Source organism: Oenanthe melanoleuca, chromosome 2 (genome assembly GCF_029582105.1).
Source record: "Oenanthe melanoleuca isolate GR-GAL-2019-014 chromosome 2, OMel1.0, whole genome shotgun sequence".
In the NCBI taxonomy this organism is placed as follows: domain Eukaryota; kingdom Metazoa; phylum Chordata; class Aves; order Passeriformes; family Muscicapidae; genus Oenanthe; species Oenanthe melanoleuca.
In genome coordinates this window covers 102317541-102340819 of record NC_079335.1, presented here as the reverse complement: position 1 = coordinate 102340819, position 23279 = coordinate 102317541, and the positions used below count along the sequence as shown (strand labels likewise).

General features: G+C 36.8%; 1 protein-coding gene across 10 annotated transcripts in view; it reads right to left on the bottom strand.

The window, feature by feature from the left end:
* The window catches only part of ELMO1 (engulfment and cell motility 1), a 312086-nt gene that overhangs the window by 165817 nt on the left and 122990 nt on the right, over positions 1 to 23279 (bottom strand). For all 10 annotated transcript variants that reach the window (XM_056483191.1, XM_056483198.1, XM_056483192.1 and 7 more), the window contains 2 exons: positions 22461 to 22592; positions 1295 to 1399 (listed from right to left, as the gene is read on the bottom strand). In XM_056483191.1, coding sequence (XP_056339166.1) covers positions 1295 to 1399; positions 22461 to 22592 — 237 coding nt within the window. The remainder of the gene's footprint in view (positions 1 to 1294; positions 1400 to 22460; positions 22593 to 23279) is intronic.

Genomic DNA, 23279 nt, shown 5'->3' with positions numbered 1-23279 from the left:
GCATTGGCTATCTCTAATTCTCTAAACTTAGAATTTTCAGAAGAAGTATGAAGTAGCAGAGTCCAGACCTTATCAAATTTTAATGAGAATCAGTAAGAAATTCTCTTTTTATAAGCAAAACCACTATTCATCATAGTTTATCCAGAAAATATATTCTCTGTTCATTACCTGAGATAGCCCTTCATTTCAGGGATCTATAGGGATTAATAAACACTGCTGTATTGCATACTACCACAATGTCTTTTTAAAGAGTTATTGCTAGATTCAGACAGAGATGAAAGATCCATTTAAAGAGCAAATCCTACAATCTCATCATCTGGTATCATATCCATAGATATTGGCAAGCCCTTTGCAAACCTATTAGAGCTTTGGCACCAATTTACTTCAAACAGAAAACAGATGATAATGTATATTGAAAGATCACTCTTGACTTTAAGAGGAAATGATCAATGCGTCTATTGTTTTCCTGCTATACACAAACTTCTTTAAGCAGGTTTTTTCTTGGGGAACTACTCTATCCATATCAACTCCAGACACTGACTTTTATGTCTATCCTCCACTCCTATCTGTGTTTGCTTGGTTTATGCTTGGGAAGCACTTGATTTTATTAAAGCTTAGGAAAAGTTTTTCTCCTCAGAGGCAGGTATTATTTGGCTGTATGCCTCTTCTTGTAGGGATGCAACACTTAACCTGCTCTAACTACCTTTGAAATAACCTTGAAATAATTCAGGGAGTGGAGTGGGCAGGAAGGGGTTATACAAGTAAATCATGATGCTTTGTATGTATTTTACTCCCAGAATTACTTCTACTACAGCAGTAGCTTTAGTAGAAACATCTTAACTCACAGTATCTTACCAATTCAATCACCTCTCAAAGCATTTGATCTTCAAATCCTGCTTTCCACAAAAAAGACAGTTTTTGGTAGACTTGGAGCAGGTCAGAGAATTCTGCATAATTAGCGTAATTGCTCCTTTCCAAGTTTATGCCATCCATTATGCATCTGACAAAGGCACAGGCTCATTTCTCTTCTTTTTTGCAGGCCTAAGTAAAAATAAGTACTTGCAAAAAGTAGTATCTAGAATATTTGACTCAGCAATGACAGACACCTGTACAGCTTTCTCCCAGAGCTTTTACAGACTTATATCATGTTTTAGGGTCATGTGGTTTGTCTTCCTAGAGTTTTTTGTTAATGATATCAGGATTTTGAAACTACCCTTCAAAATCAACTGTAAACAGGTCATAATTACTGCAAGCAGGCAATTACAAAGATCTCCATGACAAGAGGAAGCCTTACTCGAATATAAGCATCCTGGTGATGTTTTGCAAAGTACAGCATGTTGTCGAGGGCCAGCATTCCAGGAGGGGTCTGCGTGAAATCCATTGCTGGGTTTACATGATTCTGCAAGAAAAGAGCAAGATCACTCAATGAGCACCTTTACAAAAGCTATCGGTTCCACAGTGTTGGTGAGCACTATGTTAGTGTGCTGTGTCAAAAAATGTTCAGCAACAGAACTCTTTTGTGCTGAGCAGAAAACTCATAATAAGGAAATGGCCCATGCGTCAAAGAGCTCTACAAGCAAATGCAGACACTATAAGGTTGGCATGTCAGTAATTCACTTCTGCAGCTGTGGAATGGAGTTTCCCAAAGGCTGAATGCTTTAGAAGCACAGACACCCATGTCATTCATGGCAGATAGACTCCTTGGTGGAACTACAGACTAAAAGTATGTGAAAATACATATAACTGAGCCAACAGATGCCAAAACACCTATTTGTACAACTTCTATGGAATAAGTTCAAATTAACCACAAAAAGGAGATAAAAACAACCTAGCTGTATTAAGTCTATTGGATCTTGTGGACTCCTGAACACAAAGGGACTCTGATAAAATTTTTTTATGAAAATAAGCAGATTCATCTTGTGGAATTCAGGTACATTTTTTCTTACGTTCTGAACCTATGAATTTCATCTATGGAATTAATGAATAAACACACCATATATAACTAGAATTCATTAGCTTCCACATGAATTTACATATTTCAGATGTTCAGTTTCACGTACTACATAAAAAACTACAGTTGCCTAAAATATTCATTAACTCAGCTGATTTTTTGATTGGATGGAATGAAATGTACATTTGATTAAGCTTCATGTAGTTCATGCTTTAGACATGAAAATTTGACTGGCTACACCGAAGAAGCTGCTCAGAAGTCCCAATAATATCTCTTCTTTCAGAAATGCCTCCCTTCTGCTATGCTTTTTTTATCAGTATCACCTCAATGTCTCCTTCTCCACTCATCATTCTGACACAGAAAGATATCCCTAGCTCCTTTGCAATGGCATTTCTATTCTGCCAGACCCAGCTGTTAAAAGTGGTTAAAAGTGCATTTACTACCAGAAAACTGGCAAAGATCAGCACAGGTTTCTTCCATTACTCCATTTCTGCAGTGCGCTCAGGATCTGATCCAACCACTTCACCGATAAAAGCATGGGTTTTACTTGTTTTCTTTCTCTTCAGTCTGTCAGGCCATAATGTTTTGGAAATGACTGATTCTACCTTTTTGCCCATTTTAGTTTCAGATGTATCATTCGTTGATTTTAGCTAGTCAATAATTCACAGTCACATAAAAGATTAAAAGTAGTAGAAAGCAAAATTTATACATTAGGATGCCTGCTGCAACTTCAAAAGTAGAAAAATATATTAATTAGTCTGAAAATGGCATGCAGAACTGTTGGTTGTACATTTCCAGATTAGGGCTACTGATGTACAAGCAAAACAATCACAGCTAATTAGGGAATCAAGAGGATGCCTGGAACCTTAGATTTTATATAGAAAGATTTATGTAATAAGTATTTCAGAAGGGTAGTTGTAGTTTAGGAAGGGATAACAATGTCTTACTGAGTTGTAACTTTCAAAAAATCCCCTTGAAACTTTTTTTCACTTTCATCTGCTCATCTGAATGACAGACAATAATTGCCTAACTGGCCTATTTCCCCAACTCAACCTTTCATCTTCCACTCTGATGCATTTATCAATCAGAACACTTAAAATCAGTACAACACTGCTTCACACATCACAAGCCCTACAGATTTCAGCTCCAGGGAGGAGAAAACTGTGAGGCTGTGAGGCTGAGTCTCACAGATACACAAATCCCACCACCCACCCCAACCCAATCCACCATGAATATCTTACAGATCCTTCTCTGCATTTGAAGCTACCTACATTTTGGCCATAAAGTACAAGTCCTGAGGAACACTGCTTGATACTCTACTGTGTCATGAGGTCTAGGAAGTACATTTCCGTGGGAAAGCTACTGGGAACCACAGCAAGCACCAGTCAATAGGGAACACTACAGCACCAGTTTTACAAAAACTTATGCAAGTAGAACTATAGCACAGGGCTAACATGCACTCTTGGCTCCCATGCTGTAGCACGGGATATATAGATGTATAATCCATATATGGGATTATATATGGGTATAATAATATATATTGTTATATAATAATATATATTGGATAAATACCTGACAAGCACAGAGAGTTTCAAGACCCAGCTACATTTCTCCAGATATAAGGTACTGGTACTTATTTAACTGGCATTTACAATGGAAAAATAATGGCAGGACACAAATAAAAAGCCTGACCTACTGTTGCTTGAAGAAGTCTTTCCTTTACCCCATTCTAAATCAACAAAAAGACAGCAAGGACATGAAGAATCTCACAACATTTAGTAAGGATGACTCATTTTGTCTCTTACCATCACTACTAGTTCTATGTTCAAACAGAAAAACCATCTATCCATCACTTTCATTGAAGCCTATATATCCAGCTATTTTCAGGTTTTTTCAGTTTGTTTCTGTTTTTCAAAAGTTTCTGTCACATGGAATCCCAGTATAACTAGGGCTTGATCTTCAGCTCTGTTGATTTAAATAACTAGAAATACAGAAGCAGCTAATAGCTTAAATCCCCCAGACAGTCATGGTGTGTGAGAGACAATACATTACCTTCAATTATTCTTCAAATTCAAAAGGAACGTCAGACACTTTGTTCCCTTCCTTTTTTCTCAATCCCCCTAAAATAATCCTTTTCTTAACATGATGAATATCTGTGGTTGAAATATTAAAGTTATTGAGAGTGGCTTTAAGAATGAGATACAAAGCTACATTATCTAAAATGTTGTAGTGAATAATTCAGAAGTAGGCAAACACCCCACCTACAATATAATTTATTAAATATATGGAACACAGTGCTTCAGGCATATTTGTTGCATCCATTTAGTACAAATTCTATACTTTTTTTAGTTATGAAAAGTGAAGAGTAAGAAACACAAATGAAACATATTTATTACTTCCAAATTTTCAGATAATTTTTTATTTTTTTTCCACTAGGCTGAGTAATATCTCTGCATTTTTCAGATTCAGCTTCTGAGCAGTGTTTAATAGCTTATGCATTTACATCACACATGTTAATATACCAGAACATTCAAGAATTTGTTGACAAACTCAATAGGATACTGTGGGGAAAAAAAATGCATTGGTTTTGATAAGATGAAAACTCAAAATCACATCTGCTTAAGCTATTTAAAAAAAATAAATTAAAAATCACATGGCATATTTCACAATATGACAGCTATTCTGGCAAAATCCTTGTGCAGTAATTACATTCAGACAACCTATCATTCTACTACAGTTCTGGTTGTGTAAAGCTTTCTTCTCTATCCTGAATGGCTTCACTGTCTTACTCCTGGCTTCTGCAGCAATCTCTGAGGGATGTATAAATTTCAGTGGTAGGTATGCGTCCTTCCACCAAGGTGCCTATTCACAGCAATGGTAACTGCTAATGGAATAAGGACCACTCATTCCTTATATTATTCCTAACAACAGTATCTTCCACGTGAACACGCCAAAGCACAGGATTAATTTCCCTGCATTTCTAGGCTTTTAACATACAAATTTATTTCTGTCGAGACAGGTATTCACAGATTATCACAGATTTTGCACTTGTAATGTGTGCAGCAGCCACATAAATCAGTCGCCAAATCATGCTAGTCTGTCCTGAATGAAGTATGGAGTAGGTGCTAGATCCAGTAATAGATCCTTTCCTAGACCCAAAGAAGCTCAGGCGAATCGCTGTTCTTCATGCCTCACTTCTGTAAGTGGCATGACAAAAACACATCAGAAGTTTCCAGGGAAGAGTCAGGACTGTAAAAGAACTGATGATAGAACAACTTCCAAATGTCACAAGAATTCAATTTTAAAGGTGTCTTTCTAAAATAAACCCTCTCAAAAGTGGTCTTTTTTTCTTTCTTTCTTTCTTTTTTTTTTTTTTTTTTTTTTTTTAAAACAGAAAAAGAAAACAATCTATCTACCAAGATAGTACTGGGGATAACAATTTTTTTCTCTCATCCTCAATTACTCGCTTACTCATTTTCTTCCTCCTTTTAAATTTAAACCACTGTTCTGTGGGCTAGGAAGGAAAGCAATTACTGGGTTCTACAGCATCTCTGCAAAACTTTCCCTGGATCGTATCAGGAAATCATAGTAGTACATATGTGGATGTTTGTTCAGGACAAGAAGAGCAGGAACTTTTAAAGTGAGATTTACAGTGAATTAGCAATTGACAAACTTATGCTGAAAGTATCAATGAACACAAAGACTCACCACTTACCCCTTTCCAAATAAACCTGAAGTTTTACATGCAAAATGTTCCCATCTGTTCATTTACACAAGAATTACAAATAAGGAAAAATACTACATTAAACCAACATTTGTGAAGAGGTAGTCAGCTAAAATTCTTAATGAGGAAATACTTTTGTCTTTTTATTAAACAGAACTGTATTCAAAGAGATGATGATGTTGCACACCACTTCCATCATCACACTTCATGAGATATAACAGTGACTTGGGAATTTTCAGCCTCCATGCAATCAATAAAGAACTAGCAGATTTGTTTTTCTCTTGATAACTATTTCAATATGCAAATGTGATTTTTTTTCTTCCAAAGCCTATTTTTTAAGTTTACAACAGAACTCAGTGCTAGAATGAAAATGTCTCTGCAGGATTCCTGAATTAAAAAAAAAAAAAAGACAAACAAAATCACAGAAAGCCCCACACTCTAACACAAGTGAGAAGGATCCAAAGCTCAGTAACTACTATATATTTGAAAGAATATGAAGAAAATTATTTAAGAAACTTTCAGTGCAAGTCCTTTAAATCACATCCCCACTATTCCACCACATATCAAGAACTCCAGTATATTTCTACTGGATATAATTTTCATAAAGATTTAAAAATTATATCTGCATACAATGATGGTGGTTTTTCCTTAAACTAATTTCTAGCTCTTTTTAGCTTTGTATTTATATATATATATGTATATATATTTGCAAATATTTGTCCATTTCTACTAGCAGATAGAAATTTTGAGGTCTGCTTTTTGTTTTTGTTGTTATTGGCATGACAGCTTTGGGATACATATTAATAGACTACAAATGTTATCCTCCAATAATGAAACTCATTCCTATCTAGGTAACATGTTAAGCAGCAGTCTTGCTGGATCAAGTTTGACCTCACCAATATAAATCTGACCCTCTCAATAGCAAAGAAATTTTAAGTACAATCTGTATGTACATCATTTCCCCGACAAAAGATAAAAAAGCAATAATTTGACTACCATATATCTTTAATTCATGGAGCTACTATGTAATCTAATGTAAAGAACAGTAGAATTCTATGTAAGTCACCACCAGAAATCTGTCCCAGTCGTGCAAAGATGCTATAGTGGTAAAAATTTCAAAAATCAAAATGTTAAGAAGGTACAATTAAATAGCCTAAAAATCACTAAATAGACCATAACAGATATGTCAAAAGCACTACATATTTTCAGTCATGAAAAAATTACACATTATAAAGCAAGAGAAAAAGCTCTTGCATAATTCTTTGTATTTTACACTAATAACTTATATGGAGCTAATGCTTTGGATTCCAAAATCTTAAGCCCTACAGGCTGCCAATAATTTGAAAGCCTAGAAGAATCCAAAATGACTGCTATAACTTAGATGATCACATCTTGTTCTTGTCCAATGCAGGAAAACTGTGAGCCACCTTGAGTTGGATGTATGTTTAGCACTTCATAGATTATTGACTTCTCACTACTGAAGTAATGTTTACTGGGCAAATGCATTATCAAGCAGTAACATGTTATGTACTCTTTCAGGGCTATACAGAATGAATCAATGGGATGTGGTCATATCAATTAAATTTTTTCAGCATGGAAAATTACTTTCAGATATCTCTCCATATCCACTAAGCTTACAGAAAAATGGAATAAGCAGTCAAACCAGATTACCAGATCATTTTACAGCCAGACCCTGCCAGATTTCCTGTTACCCTGACTTTTTGGGCAAAGTCAGTCCACTTTAGATTAAATTGGTGCTGGATGAAATGTGAGTTACTCCAGATGGCCTTTCACTACAGGGAATTAGGGAGCCTTCTCATGAGACCTTCTAGGGGCTCAGCTGCAAGGGTGTGAAGCAGGTGTCCCTCAAGCCAGGGCTGCTGGAGAGCAACGAAGAGCTACAGCTTTTCAGACAGTTCCAGCTCTTACAAAATCACGATGGAATATATTACCCATGTCCTGGACAGCAAGCCACTTCTGTATTGTTTTAATTACAACACTCACAAAGTATACTGGGAAGAACTGGCACATAGTACCCCACCTTAAAAGAACTACTGTTATAAATACAGGCTTTCTTATGACTTTGGAATGTGTTGGGAGATGACTGGTTTAATTTTACCAATGTTATTAAAGCAGTTTGCCTTCTCTATACAGATAGAATCTAAGACATAAATTCTCATCCTATCCAGCAGAAGAAATATCAAGCTAGCAGGAAGACAGTTATGTGAGAAAACAGTGTGAAGAATGCTAGTAGGTACAGCAAGCCAAATAAATTAATCCATCTTGAGCACTGTAAATAAACACAGATTAAAAGTTTGCAACTAGAAAGTCATACCCACAAGACTCAAAATTTATCTAAATTTTTTGACATAATATTTGCATCTGAAATTTGAGGTGCATTAATTTCAAAAACTTTCAGTTGTATTTCCTTTTAAAGAAAAATTACTTAAATTATAATAAATAAAATAAAATCAAAGTCAGACAAGTAAAAATACTCAATAGAACTTTCCTGAGGTTGTGCTTCTACAGGGAGGCCACATGTGAAGCAGCCACCTTATTAATGCAGTGGTCTCTCTCCTATGTCATCACTGAAGACTAAAATTCTGAATGGGATCCTTCCTGCTGCAGCAACTGTCATAAGGATATGATGCTTGTGTACTATGGTAGGCACAACAACAGAACAAAAAGATCAACATTCCATTTGTGCAGTGAATTATAGTTCTCTTGGAATTTCATTACTACCAATGACAGCAGCGGCTGGAGACATCCCTGCATCTTTACAATCTGTGTTGTTTTGAGAACAGTGAGCTTAGAAAGTAACCTAAACTTAATGCCAAGCATCACGAGGTAAGCTGGGATAGATCTTGCTCTCCCAGATATTTCTGTAGAAAGGTTTTGCGATTTTCTTTTCAAGCAATCTGGCTAAAACATCTGTCATGGGCAAAAAGGAAAACCCTAGACTATGTTTAGTTCAAATACAGTAGAGAGAAATCAGTCCTGTGTCTGAGAAAACCCCAGTTCAAAATTAATTATCCGTATGAATCTACTGGCTGCCTGGCAGCCAGCTGCAACAGCTGTCCAAATTTAAAATGGAAAATTCTGTCCCAGAGCTCTGACAAACAGAACTGGAATGGCATTTTTCAGCCAGGCATACAGACCTGCAGAGCTGGGTGAAAAAGCCAGCTACCATTTAGGAGCTCTGTGGCTCACCGACTGACACTTCTTTTATTACCTATGACCAGGACAAGTTTCTAATAATCACAAAGGATGAAAACTAATCTACAGCAAAGAAGCTGTCAACATATATGAAATATTAGCTACCTTTGGATGGACATGCCCAAGTAAAAAACTGCCAGCTATACAGGCAAATCTTACCCCTGTTGGAGTATAAACAGCCAGGCTCTGATGTCAGGGACAGGTTTGGAACACATGACCAATCCCTCCTAAAAGCTTTGAGTCCTTATTCTGCCATCCTATAGGATATCCTATAGGGTACCCTCATCTGTCCTCAATAGTGAGTTAATAAAACAAACAAACAAATAACAACAACAACAACAAAACATAAAACAAACCACAAAGATGAAAAAAAACACTGGATCCATTCACTAGGGAACTTCATTTCCCTTGACTTCCAATTTTCTTTGCCTCTCTCTACAAGAATGTGAAGCACTTCTGACTAGAGCTGGGCTCTGCAAAATGCTGATACATGTTGCGTGTCTGGGTACTGTTCTGCTCTGCCTTCAGTCTTCTCCAGACAAATAACAAAAAGAAGATGAAGCGACACTAAAATGTAGGGAGGTTTTTTAAAAATAAGGATATTTTAAAAGAAGACACATCTCTACTAGTCTATGATTTTATGTAGGGGGTGTGTAACAAGTTGACTACATTTAATTACCAAAATATTCAGAATTCAGATATGAAGATGTTTTTAATTTGGGAAAATAAATTGGTTATTTAAAAATAAGCTGCCTTTCTCCCCTTGTCTTTGAATTTATTCTCAAGCCTCGGTAAATTAAATCTCACATTCAAAAAGAAAGTTTTTAACTCTTTGTAACTGAAGAAAATCTAAGTATTTTGTGTGCTATGATATTTACCATCCTTTAAATATTAGAAGAGGCCAAAAAATCCCATGAGGAATGAGACGAGGAGGAAAAAGCAATATGCATATGTTAGTAATAGACATATTTGTTTGCATGCATGCATACACCGAAAATTTCATAAACCTAAATAAAATATTTGCTGTAATTACCATTTAATTGCATTTACAGTTTCACAAAACTGCCATCATTTAATATCAAGGAAGGGTTTGTCTAGAACCATCTATTCAAGCCAAGTCTAGGGAAACAGATGAGACTCACACAACAAAAGAATTAAGATGTCTTTATGCCTTACCAGTTTTGTGGGGGATGCTGCTTTTTTTTTTTTTTTTTTTTTTTTTTTGGAGTCGTGTGGCATATACTATCCACCCATCTCCCAGTGAAGCGGTCATAAAATAATTCTTCTGTAGTGATACACTTGAAACAAACTATTCAGCCGAACTACATTTAAATATGTGGAATTTGGCCTGCGCCCACGAGTTCACAACTGGGATGCCCATGACAAAGAAAACTAATCAGTGAAACCATAAATAGTCTATATATAAAAGAAAAAAACAAAAAAAAATCCAATGCTCTATTGTGACTAACTTTAAATTAGTACATTTATATTTTTAAAGGATTTTCTTAAAGAGAAGCATGCTAGTTCAAATCACAACGAGTTTAATGTTTTTATTTTACAAGTTCACAATTGAAACCACTGGAAAAGTATGAATACGAAAATATCAACCTTTTATTCCCCCTTCTCAAAACAACTATCTTCATTAAGAAACTGATTTAAAGTATAATTCTTTCAACTAATATTTATAATAAGCACAAAATCATGAAATAAAGAATTAAAAAATCAAAGCACAAAAGGAATTACATTATACAGAGCCACACAATCACACATATTTCATTCTGGTTGGTTTTAACTTCATTGTTGAAGTGACAGTAAAAGGTCAAGGAAGCACAGTGGCCCATCAAGATTTTGTTGGATTTCTTTCTTTCTTTCTTTCTTTCTTTCTTTCTTTCTTTCTTTCTTTCTTTCTTTCTTTCTTTCTTTCTTTCTTTCTTTCTTTCTTTTAAATCTGTTCTCTGGAAGGACTAAAGCTAAGAGGAATTCAGCTGCATGTGGTAAAAGGCTGGTTTATTAATCTTACCAATGTTCAAGTTGCTAGATGTCCATAGCTCTGGAGAAGTAGTCCTGAGAAATCACATGCAGCTGCATGGTAAATATAAACAGCAGCTTTAACATACGGATTTTGTGGTCTCTCTTATTGGTCACTATAAAGATGCATCTGACCCAGGGACCTCATCCTGCACATATCAGGTCACATGAACAGCACCACGTTTATACAAAATTAGTAGCTTCTCTACTGCACAGATGCACATGTTATCAGGTCTGGCTTTCCTGGTAACAACATAACCCATTTTCCTTAATAAGAAAAAGTTCCTCAAGTTTTCTCCAAGCCTTTCAAAACCTCATGCCTCCAAACAGTAGTAATCCTCTTGTATTCATCTGTTAGCACCCAGGATCTGCTGACAGTATGACAATGAAGAAAAATTTCACTGTCTTTGGGATTTACAGATCAATTCTCAGTTTTCACCACCCATCTCATGTTTTGTCATTCTTGAGTATTCATTCCATACTGCAATCACACTTGGCTGAGAAGATTTGATGTTCTCTGACAGCATCTGCCCCTCTGATCAGAGATCACCCCTCTCACTTGGGGGATGGGGAGGTGGCCCCCTCACTCACATGTAGGGCAACCAAGCTGTTCCCCTGCTTGTGCCTAGCAGGCATCTGCCCACACATTCTTGCACTGCTCAAAGTGGTCCAGGGGCTTAACGAAGATATTTGTGGTTCAAACACTAACCCTGGGGCCTACCCTGATCTAAGTTACACTGGAGAAGATATCTCCCACCACCACACATTGACTTGAACATCTCAGCAAATGTGTCACTATGAAAAGTGGAATTTCAGCATGAAATTTGCTGGGTTGCAAATCTAAGTAGGATTTTCTTCCAGCAGGAATCCTCTTTTCAGCACAGCCCTGCTTTTTCACAGCCTAGCACCAAACACATGGCATGGCTCAGCATGGCACCATGGAATGCTTTATGGCAAACAGTAACTTTGAACTATGAAACTCTGCTTACTGGAAAGATCAGAATAAGTCACACACCGATGAGCTCCTAACAGCACCAAGCATGAGAATAAACTTGAGGGATTTCTGGATTTCTGCCTCTCATGTTTGAAAAGAGATTGATGCTTTGCTGCTAATGCTCACATTTGCAGAACATAGTCTAAGCTGGCATCAAATGTAAATTTAGTCTGATTAGATCTATAACTACATTTACAAAATCCTGTCTTTTACAGATTTGTAGAAACTCCTGGCAGGTAAAAACAAAACAAAACAAAACAAAACAAAACAAAACAAAACAAAACAAAACAAAACAAAACAAAACAAAACAAAACAAAACAAAAAAAAAAAACACACAAAAAAACCAAACAAAAAACCAAAACAAAACAACCCCCCCCGCCCCCAAAAAAACAAAACAAAAAAAAACCAAGACCAAAACCAAAACAAAAAAAACCCACCCAAAACAAAACAAAAAACAACAACAAAACAAACAAAAAAAATAAACTAAAAGTTCCATTTATCAAGAAAGCATTCCTGTCACAGAATCTACACAAGGCTGAAAAACATTCAGTCATAGGAACAAACTATTATTTTGGGGAGGATAAAATATCTCACTAGTAAGTGTCAGAAAGCAAAATATTTACAGTGCACTATATGACAAACCATAACATGCAAGCCAAGTTAAGTAACCTACAGAGGTATCATTTAGCCTAAACATCAAACATCTGCTGGCATTCAACTTAGAAATCAGAATTTACAGTCAGAACAATTATTTCTATATTTCTAAGGCTGAAAATATTCTGTGTCCATGAAAGCGAGCTGTTGAAAAACTTCAGTGAGCAACAGGCATCTGGTATGATACTGATGCCCTCTGCTGTCAAATATTCCACTTCAGTTACCAGCTTTCTTTTAAAATGAGATTCCAATGTACTCCAAATAATATCAAGTCATATACAGCAGGGAAACCAAGAATTTCTATCTGTAGGTGAACTATAAAGAAAAACAATCCTGACAGACAGTCAGTATTACTTTAAAGAGAAGATATTACTGTAAAAGGAAGATCTAAGTACTCTTTTAGAAAACATTCTATGAGATTTCCACATGGAGTTTCATATTGTAAAACAACTGAAAAGATTCATCTAATAAATTGAAATATTCTTTTGTTTTTCAACAAGCAAAGTGAAGACTTCACAAGTGAAACAGAGCCTTTGTGGGTTTATTTTTGGTTTTCTTTTTTAGTTTATGTTTAGGAAATAAACTAAAAAATGTCCATTTTCAGACTGAATCATGTCCATATAGATTCAGAAAAATTAACTGTAAAATTAACAATTGGCTTGCAGATTGCAGCTCCTCCAAATACCAGTATATACTAATAAAACCATTAGTTACCTCTTTAGTATCACCATCAATTATTTTATATATCCGTACTGTTCCGTTCTGTTGTTCTTTTCTTGTACTTCATATATTTTGTTCACCTTTCTCACATGGGTTTCAGTGCCTTTCTCATGGTTGCTCTGCCTCAGATCAATCAAGCAGCAACGCTCATCAGGGAGCATCAGGGAAGCAAGATATCAAAAGCAAAGGGAAACTTGAGAAAAATATCTAAATTACAGGTAAATCTGTTTGTGTCACCTGCAGTTCAACTTATCTGTCACCTTCCATTTTTAAACTTTAATTTTAGATGCTTTAAAATTATTTTATACCTAGACTTTTCTTTCTGTGCAAAAGCCTTAGCAAGTTTTACCAATTATTTGACCATTTTTAGGAATTTTCTATTAAGCACTGCATTGCTCTAACAAAATCAATTTTTACATAATTGTTTGTCAAAATCCAACCCCACTCATTCTATGCAAGGAAAGCTTCTAAGACTTGCTCTTGTGTAAGTCTTGAGATTCCTTTTGAACATGCTGCATTTGGCTGTATTATAAATACTTAGTATTAACTGAGTTTAACAAATATCTTTGGAACACATTTTTTTCTGAAGATGTTGCCTCTCCTGAGCATTTCCTGGCCTCACCTTCCAGGCTTAGAGAAGAAAAACAAACCAGAAGTGGAGTGGAAAGAGAGGGTAAGTAGAAGGGCACACAGAACAGTGAGAGGTGAGTGTCAAAGTCAGGAATTTGGGAGTGGGAAGGCTTAGAAGAAGTGCAGGAGTGCTAGGGCAGAAAGCAAGATGGTGCAAAAATTCTTAATTAAAATTCACAAGCATTTCAAACATTTACATCAGCTTAGATGCTTTCATTGTTTTAAGGTTAATATTACTTGAGGTCCTGGTCTGTTATTCCCAGTGATTTGATCATGTTCTTGTGATACTCCTGTACACAGCAAGAGGATTTACACTCTATGAAAACAGAAATAAAAGAACTGGTCCTCAAGATCTGTTTTGTCTCGAACACTTACAAATATGTGTTTATGAATGCAAATACAGTCATATGAAAGTTCAACTCTCTTTACTTAAAAGATGATCAAACACTGAAAGTGACAGTCACTATTACAACTACACTCTTTCTTAGCACCAAGAAATGAATGGGTATGATTAGTCTTCATCTTCCAAAGCTTACCCTGAGGAATAAATCAGTAAAGGCTTATTTATAAGACAGCCACTTAAAAAATTTGGCCTCAAAACGACAGAATGAAGCTCGCAAAAAAAGGAGACGAGCAACCTCTAGTAGTTGTAAAGGTAAAAATGAGAGGAAAAATCCTATGTACAGTCCTGTCTTAATCCACTGGTCCAACATTAGGGGAATCTCAGTGGCAATGGGTAGAGCATGTTCTTTTTTACCATCTGCAAATTTACTTCTGCTGAATAAAAGGATATTCAAATCTTATGAAAACTGTATATTACAATAAAAGGAGAGAAGAAGAATCTCCTTTCTGGTGGAGTGCTGTAAAATATTGATTTTGCTGTGCTGAAAGGTGTTTAATTAATAGCTGCCAGTACTAAATGACAAAGGGTTTAACTTTAGAATGAGACATATTTACATATAGAAATAGGGCAACTGACCTGAAAGCCTGGCAAGGCATATATGAATAGCTCAGCAAAACAAAATCTTTTCAGAGTTGGGTTTTTTCCCATAGCAACAAGCAATTTCACAAGTTTTGAAACAGTAGATATAGAAAGAGGATTTTAGGAATAAATACAGTGGAGGAGGATGGAAAACTACTAATAGCTTTCAGTAGTACAGACTAATCTGTCATCTATGCTGTTCTACTGTTAAGGCAGTGATTACATCTTATCAATCTAAAATTTTAAAAGGTTCAGGTCTAAAATTTTAAAAGGATCAGATCTAGTTTGGCATATATGCAGCATTGTTCTAGAAATGTTCCTCTGCCACTTCCAAAGCCAACAAGATAATCTAAATGTAAGGATGCATTGCTTTATTATAGTTGAAAAATTTTCCCAAAGGATAAAAAACTACAATCACTGCAGAGTGTCATCTACCAAATAAAATAACAGGGAGATTAGAACTAAATAGCTGCAGATGACCACTCACAATCTTTGTGATGAGTTTTTCAGCATTTTAGACCTTCCTTTTTTTAGGAGAAAAAGAATGACCATCCTCAGGTCTTCAACAAGAATAGGTAAGTAAATACATCCCATGGCATTTGCTTCTGTCCATTTCCCTCTTACCCATCCTCCTAGGAAAGTTTCATTCTCCCTAGCCAGGCAAACTGGTACCATTAATCCAGATAACCAGCTGGAACAAGGTGGCTTCAGAGATCCAGCTGACATTAGTAACTCCATAGAATTTAAGGACTATTCATACTACTTCAGGATTTGGCATCCCAACTCCATCCCAGTCTTGCTCTGTGTTAACTTTTTAAAGCCTAACTCAATCTAATGTTAAATTGACTACCATTCATCTACACCATGCAAATTACCTAGAATTGTGCACTGCCTTTTCACTGCATGACTTTGCTTTGACTCTTTACTTTCTGCCAGTCAATAATAAAGGGTGAATGATCATCACACAGTGACCTAATTCTTTATCTATTGACTTTCTATCAAATCTGAACTTTCTTTGAATATGCACACATCATCACCAGTAAACCTGTGACTCAAATCTTCAGTCAAATAATTTATCGTGAATAGTAGGCTATAATATATCAATAGTTGAAGTTAAATTGTTCAAAACTAGGTTGCAACTATTTCACAGCCTAGAATAACAAGTAAAATGTAGCACCCTATCTTTAGAAAAAAAAAATCTAACTATGGTTGAACTATTGGAGTCAGAACCCCACACCTTACAGCAATAAAAATAAAAGTGTTTTGCCTATAGATCAGTTAAGAGGTGGGGCTTGTTGTGTTGACTATTATTACAGTGGTCAACACTTCATATTTCTGAATGTTGTTCCCAGTTTTTAATGTCTTGGACAACACTTACTAGGCAAGTGAAATTTACCCAGAGAGGCAAAGATTAATCTTTGGTTCACAAGGCTACACTAAACCTAGTCCATCCTTTGAAAACAGGGCACAGAAAAATGCAATTTGCATCTGTGTTTAGAAAGTCTTGATAACTTTCAGTGCAAAAGTTGGAAAGGACTGAGCAGGCTTCATACTGATGGAGGAACAAACAGGGTGAGAGGAAGAGATGGAGAGAGGCAGACTGGAAAATCCAGAGGAGAACCACCTCACAATAAGGGAGTGAGGATGTAAAAAAGTGGAAATTCAGGAAGAATGAATGAATGAATGAATGAATGAATGAATGAATGAATGATAGACAAAGAGTGATCAGACATGCTGGAAGGAGATAGATCCAGCTGGATATCAAAATGTAACAAAGAGCTCAAGGGGAGTGGGCATTCAGAATCGAAGAGTAAGGAAAGAAATTGAGAGAGAAAGGCCGGAGAAGCTAAGAAGTTGGAAAACAAGGCATGATAGCACAGCAAAGGGAAACTGCAAACTACCAAAGTTGAGTGAATAAACCCAGAAACAGCCTAAAGACAGAGTCAGCAAAATACAGGAAGGAGATGTGGTGTGTCAACCTTGGCCAGCAGCCATGCACCCACCCAACTGCTCACTACTCCCCTTCTTCAACAGAGCAAGGGAAGGAAAAGGATGGAAAAGCTCACTGGCCAAGATAAGGACAGGGAGACTTTTCCATCATGGGCAAAACAGAGTTGACTTCTGTAAAGTTAATTCAATTCACTGCCAATTAAAACATCTGAAAAGTGAAAACAAACAATAAAACCATACCTTTCCCTCATGTTTTTCCAAAGCTTAAACTTAATCCTTCACCCGTAAATCCTGGGGCAGGGGTGGGACACAGATAGAGTATGTAATGGAAATTATGGAGGAGGAAAAGAAGCTCCCAAGTGAGCACACCAGAGCTCTACTAAGTAGGTTGAAGAGGACAGCGATTAAATCTTGGAGTCATTTGAGTTTGCCATTTTTGCAGGTAATGATTACAAGGTAATAATGACATTATTGCAAGTTATTTTCCAGATAACCTCCATTCAGCAGAGTCAAGGGACTCCATCTGGGGAATATATCATGATGTCAAGGTTACTGAGGTTACTGTGGACAGTCAGCTAATGAACTATTCCAAGAGACAACAAGAAGCACCACAGAAGAACCTATGAGAAAACTGTTAGTTCTTACCTTCAAAGTGCTACCTGGATACAAACAAGGGATTTTTGAAAAAGATAAAGATAAAAGACTTAAGATAAAGTAGATTAAAGATAAGTAGTTTAAGATAAAACAAATTATCTGCTTATCTGGGACATAAAGAAGAGAAAAAAATACAAGTCTAAAAGAAATCTCAGAAGCTACTCAGGTCTATATTTTGCTTAAGGCATACTTTAGCTAACTAACTGTTTTTCAACCTTCTTTCCAAAACTTTTTGGACAAATCCTCCAAATTATCTGTGATGGTGCTTCTTCTCCTCAGAAAGTTTTTGCAATTTCTAAAAAAATCAAATATGTAAACATTTAAATCATCCATCTAATTATTCATGTCTTCTTCAGATTGCTCTAAGCAACCTTGGTTGTTGGTGTTTTTTCTTTCAGAGTCCTCATGTGCTTTGTTTCCTGGACCCACCATTGTGGCATTTTCATAATGGATTGACCTCCCTCTTTAAAGTTGTGGCAAATTTTGTCCTCATCATTCCAATTGAAAATCTCTCCTATAAATGAATTGCCATCACTGACTTTTACCTTACATATAGCTTCCTCCTCTCAGCACTGGCACACACAATTGAGATTTCCACAATGTTCAGGCTGACTGGCTAAAAAGGCAACCTTTTAAAGTCAACTCTTGTAAGACATTTCCATCATCACTGTACAAGCCTCACCCTCTGCACACAACCCACAATCAGTCAGTCCACAAGTCACTGCAGAGTTTACTGAAATGTTCTAGATGATGTCTAAGAAATGCAAAAAATGGCCTCAGCAGTTCATATGTTCTGAAAATATTTTTCCAGATAAATCCTAACTTAACATTCAAACTTTTTTTTTCCATCACACAATCTCTCTTATCTTTTTCCACAGACAAGATACTTTCCTGCAGATGAAATTCTTGCCGGAGGTCCTAAATTAACACCATTTCTCTTTGTATGACTGCATAAAATGACATTATTTCTGTTTCCGTAATCCAAAAGGTGATCTAATTTGGCATGGTGTTTCTTTCATCACTGCTTCCCATATTCATTTCATCAGAAGATTTCTTCAGCATATATTAACTTTCTTATGCCACCACCACTAATATTCTGAAAGTCAAGCCCATGCCTGCCTTTTAAAGAATATCCCACCATTTTCAATTTCCCTTTAAACTGTCACCTTCTATCAGATAGTCCCTTACTGATTTAATATCTCCTTCATAAACTCACATTTTATTTTGCTGCACTAGCAAATTCCACTATAGCACAACAAAATTATGAAATCACTCACTTTCCATGTTGGCTTTTTGTATTTATACAAACTGTTTATGTTTAATTGAAGAAAATCAAAACAAACAAACAAAAATCTTCAGAAGCTCTACATACTGAAAACTTGAGAAAAACTGTTCTGGATGAGATCGTTGGAGATGTTTTTTCAAATGCTAAGTTTCTTATCATTTGTTCAGAGCTGCATATAAAGAAACACATTCATTACAACTTCTCAATTACAGTAGTGCTGTTTAAAGAATTATGATGAAAATATCCAGGATCGTGAGGGTTTTTTAATAACTATTTTCCACCTCAATTATGGGAATTAAGCTTACTCCAACAGAAGGGAGAGTATTCAGGCTATTTGTAATTTACTCAGAAAATAAGAAATAATTCAATAGGATGGAGTGTCCTGGATCCCCTGATTTGGTGGTTTTTGTTGCATTTGTCAGCATTGTAATAAATCTCACAATTATCGCATCTGAAAATCTCTTTACTTGGTCATCCCAACCATTTGGTGAAGTCCTGTGGTTGCTTTAGCTGAATATAAGTTTCTAACTATGCAATTTTACAAATTACATTGTAATCTTCTGAAACCATTTCTGGACTTTGTCTCTTTTTGACATTACATTTGTAGTGGGGTAAGGCTTTTTGATGTGGCTGAGAAAAATAAACAGAATTCTTGCATTTCCTGTACAGAAAGAGAACAAGCATTCCATGGTTAAATGGTTTTACTTTCTCTCTTAAAATTAATATTTAATCAAGAAATTTGCTTCCAGATCATCAGCACCAGTGGAATGAAGAGAGCATTCAAAGTCAGACTCCTGTTTGGCAGGTTTCTTGTGCCACACAGCTGAAGCAGAGGGGAGACAAACCTCACACTGTTCAGATCATGATCAGTTTGCTAATGTAACACTTTACCTGCAACTGATGAAAGCACTGAAGACACTTTATTGAAAAGAAACAGATGGGGTGAAGGCAGCTGGGAGTCAGAACACTGCCCATGTATGAGGCTGGGTATAAGCAGCCAGATTTCACAAGAGGTCCTGCTCCCTTTCCTAGCCCTGGGGGGAAGGTAATACTCCTCTTCAGCTGTTAAAAAAAGTTGTACATGCCATGTCACCTGGACTCTTAGCTCAAAGTAAAGCTTCAGTACAAGAGTAGAATAACTCTCCTCACACTTCACATTGAAATTTGCCTCATCATACTGCTAATAGAATAACCTGCCACCCATTAGGGCTCTTGCTATGGTGCTTCTTTCACAGCTTACTTTCCCACATTGTTTCTTAACTCCCACTATGCTTTTCTACATTTTCTCCACTGCTTTAATCCAGTTCCCATTCCCTCCTAAACGTTGCTTCCCATCCCCTTTTGAAAGACTATCATAATCAAGCAGTAAATAGTGCTGCAGTTACCCTTGACAACTGCCAGAATGTTTTCAGTAGGCTTCCCAATGAACAGCTCAAAGGGGAGTAATGAAGCTGAGGGATGAGCCAACAACAACAAAAAAAAAAAACTCAAAAAACAAAAACCCCCAAAAAAGCCCCACAAAAACAAACAAAAAAACACACACACAAAAAGAAAACCTCACACTGAGCTTCAAAAGCTCCTTCAAAGCATAGTGTTGCTATCATGCTTGCAACCCCAAAATGCCAGGCTCCTCCCTTCCCGTCCATTTACTTAATTACTCCTTACACATAAAACTGCACTGATCCACTGCTAATTTTTTTTTCATTCATCAGTAATGAAAACAGCTATCAGAACACAGAAAGGCTCTACCCAGTTCCCTTACTGGGCAGAGCTGGGCAGAGCACTCAAACTGCACAGCAAGCTCCAGTTTGCACCAAGAGTCCTGAAAACCTCTCTCGGTAACTGGGGCTACTGCACAATATTCAGTGTATATTTGCTAGGCCAAAAGGACAGGAATGAATCACAGGAGATACGAAGTATACCATTTTACCTAAGGAGAAAGAAAACTGCATACTAACATAGAGTAAGCAATAAATCAAGATATTAATTCACTGTACCTGTGCATGCTCTGTTTCCAGAGAGGGAGAAATTCATGTTATTAGTTAATAAAAATGTGTGCAACAGTTTAGCTAGATCATGCTGTGCTCCCCAGTTGAGTTTTAGGCAAGCCCAGAACTCCAATTCATCTGATTAAGTCAGGGTAGAAGAGATTCTGCATTCCGTATTCACAGATTGAAGGACTTCCCACAATCAAAACACAAGGCCCTATAAGTGAATACCATAGAGTCATACCTCAGATTTATTGTGCTCATAAATCCATATTAATGCTAACAAACTACAGTGACTCTACACGGCTGTCGCAGACCCATTAGGCAGCACCTGTTCATCCAAGATATCATTAAAAGTTAGATTCTAATGGTGGCATGTCATACAAAACTACATGCTTAAACTTCAGGTAGTTATTTCTTTCTGCTAGAATCATAGAATTGTTTAGATTGGAAATGATGTCTGAGTCCAACTGTGCCATGATCACCACTAATCTATGTCCCTAAGAGCCACATCTACACATTTTTTAAACACCTCCATGGTCCATGACTCAACCACTTCCTTGGGCAGCCTGTTCCAATGCTTGACAACCCTTTCCATGAAGAAATTTTATGTAATATCCTAAATAATATAAAACTATCTTATCCTGTAACTTGTTACCTGGGAGAAGAGACTGACGCTCACATGGCTGTTACACTCTTTCCAGGTAGCTGTAGGGAGCAATGAGGTCTCCCTTGAGCCTGCTTTTCTCCAGGCTAAACACCCTCAACTGCTCATATCAGCCTTGTGCTCCAGGCCCTTCACCTGCTCTGCTGCCCTTTTCTGTACAAATTCCAGCACCTCAATATCTTTCTTAATGAACAGTACTCAAGTACTTAATGAATAGTACTCAAGGTGTGGCCTCATCAGTGCTGAGTACAGGGGGACAATCACTGCCCTTGTCCTGCTGGCCACACTATTGCTGATCCAGGCCAGGATGCCATTGGCCTTCTTGGCCATCTGGGCTCATGTTCAGCCAGCTGTTGACCAACACCCCCAGGTTCTTTTCCTCTGAGCAGCTTTCCAGGCAAACTTCCCCAGGTATGGATCATTGCATGGAGTAGCAGGACCCAGCACTTTGCCTTATTTAACCTCATACAGTTGGCCTCAATTATCCTCCACACACTCCAGGAATCTCCTAGAATGTTTCCTCTCTGCTGTATCATATTTCCAGCTGACAGCTGGTAAGATCAAAGTGCTCTGTGAAAACAAGAGTTACAGATCTTGAGATTTCTCTCAGAAGCTTGTGGAGTATTTTGCCTGCATCTTTATTCTAGTTGGGTGGCCTATAACAGGTGACCATGAAATCTGTCTTACTGATCTTCCTCCTGGTTACCATAAACACTCAATCCTATTATCACCATCACTAAGCTTTGGGCAGTCAAAACAATCCCTAACAAACAGGACTACTCCACTACCTCTACTTCCTTGCCTATCCCTTGTAAAGAGTTTATAGCATCCATTCCAGCATCCTGGCTTCTGCAAAAGCTGTCATTTGGAGTTAGCAGGATTTCTGGAGAAGGGGAGAAAATTTATTTATTTTAGGAAATAGACAGAAGACCAAGTAAGAGAAGAGACTAATGAAAAGATGTACTATAATGGATGCATGCACCCACTTTCAGTGGACTATCACACAAAAACACTCACAATAAATCCAAGTTTTTTATAGTCTCGAGTGTACATAGATTTCCGTTTCTCCATATTGCCACTGCTGTTGTTAGGTTCAGATTCGGCATCAAATGCAATTCTTCGGAGTTCAAATATGATATCCCGCTGAGCCTACGTTAAAACAAGGTTAAAGAAATAGTTAAAATAACTGATCTTTCGCTTAATTAAACAATACCACAAAAGGTGTTTCAAAACACTGTATTCCTTCCCACTGCCCAAAGTTTTTGTGTCTAAATTCCCTACTTCATACTTGGAGAAACAGTCAGCAAGAATGACCTTGTGGTTCCCACTTTTAAAAGTTCTCACATTTATGAGATTCACATGTGGGTGCTTAAGTGTTGACTTTCGGAAGAGGGACCCAATGTAGCAAGGCCTCTGACTACACAATTTTAAACACAGAAGCCAAGAGATCACACATGTTTAAAATTAAGCCCTTGATTAAGCTGGTACTTAAGCACCTTGCTGAATGAACACAAAATGACTCAGCACTCTGCATTCATTTTGGTAACCATCCATTTTTGCTTTCACAAAAATAGGCAAGAGAGGAATTACTGCAGCTGGAAATGTCTCAAGACAGTGATAAACACCCTACCAGGAATATTAACAACACTGTGTTAGTCACTCTCTATGGAGATGTGCACTAATTGACTGCATGTACATTCCCAGGAGTCAAACTTTCCTATCTCAAACTTAGGAAGCATAAAATCCTATAGCATGATGTTACTTATGTTTACAATTATCTCACTCTCCCACCCTCTCTTCTCCAAATTATCAGCAAGTCTTAAGATGATTTCAGCT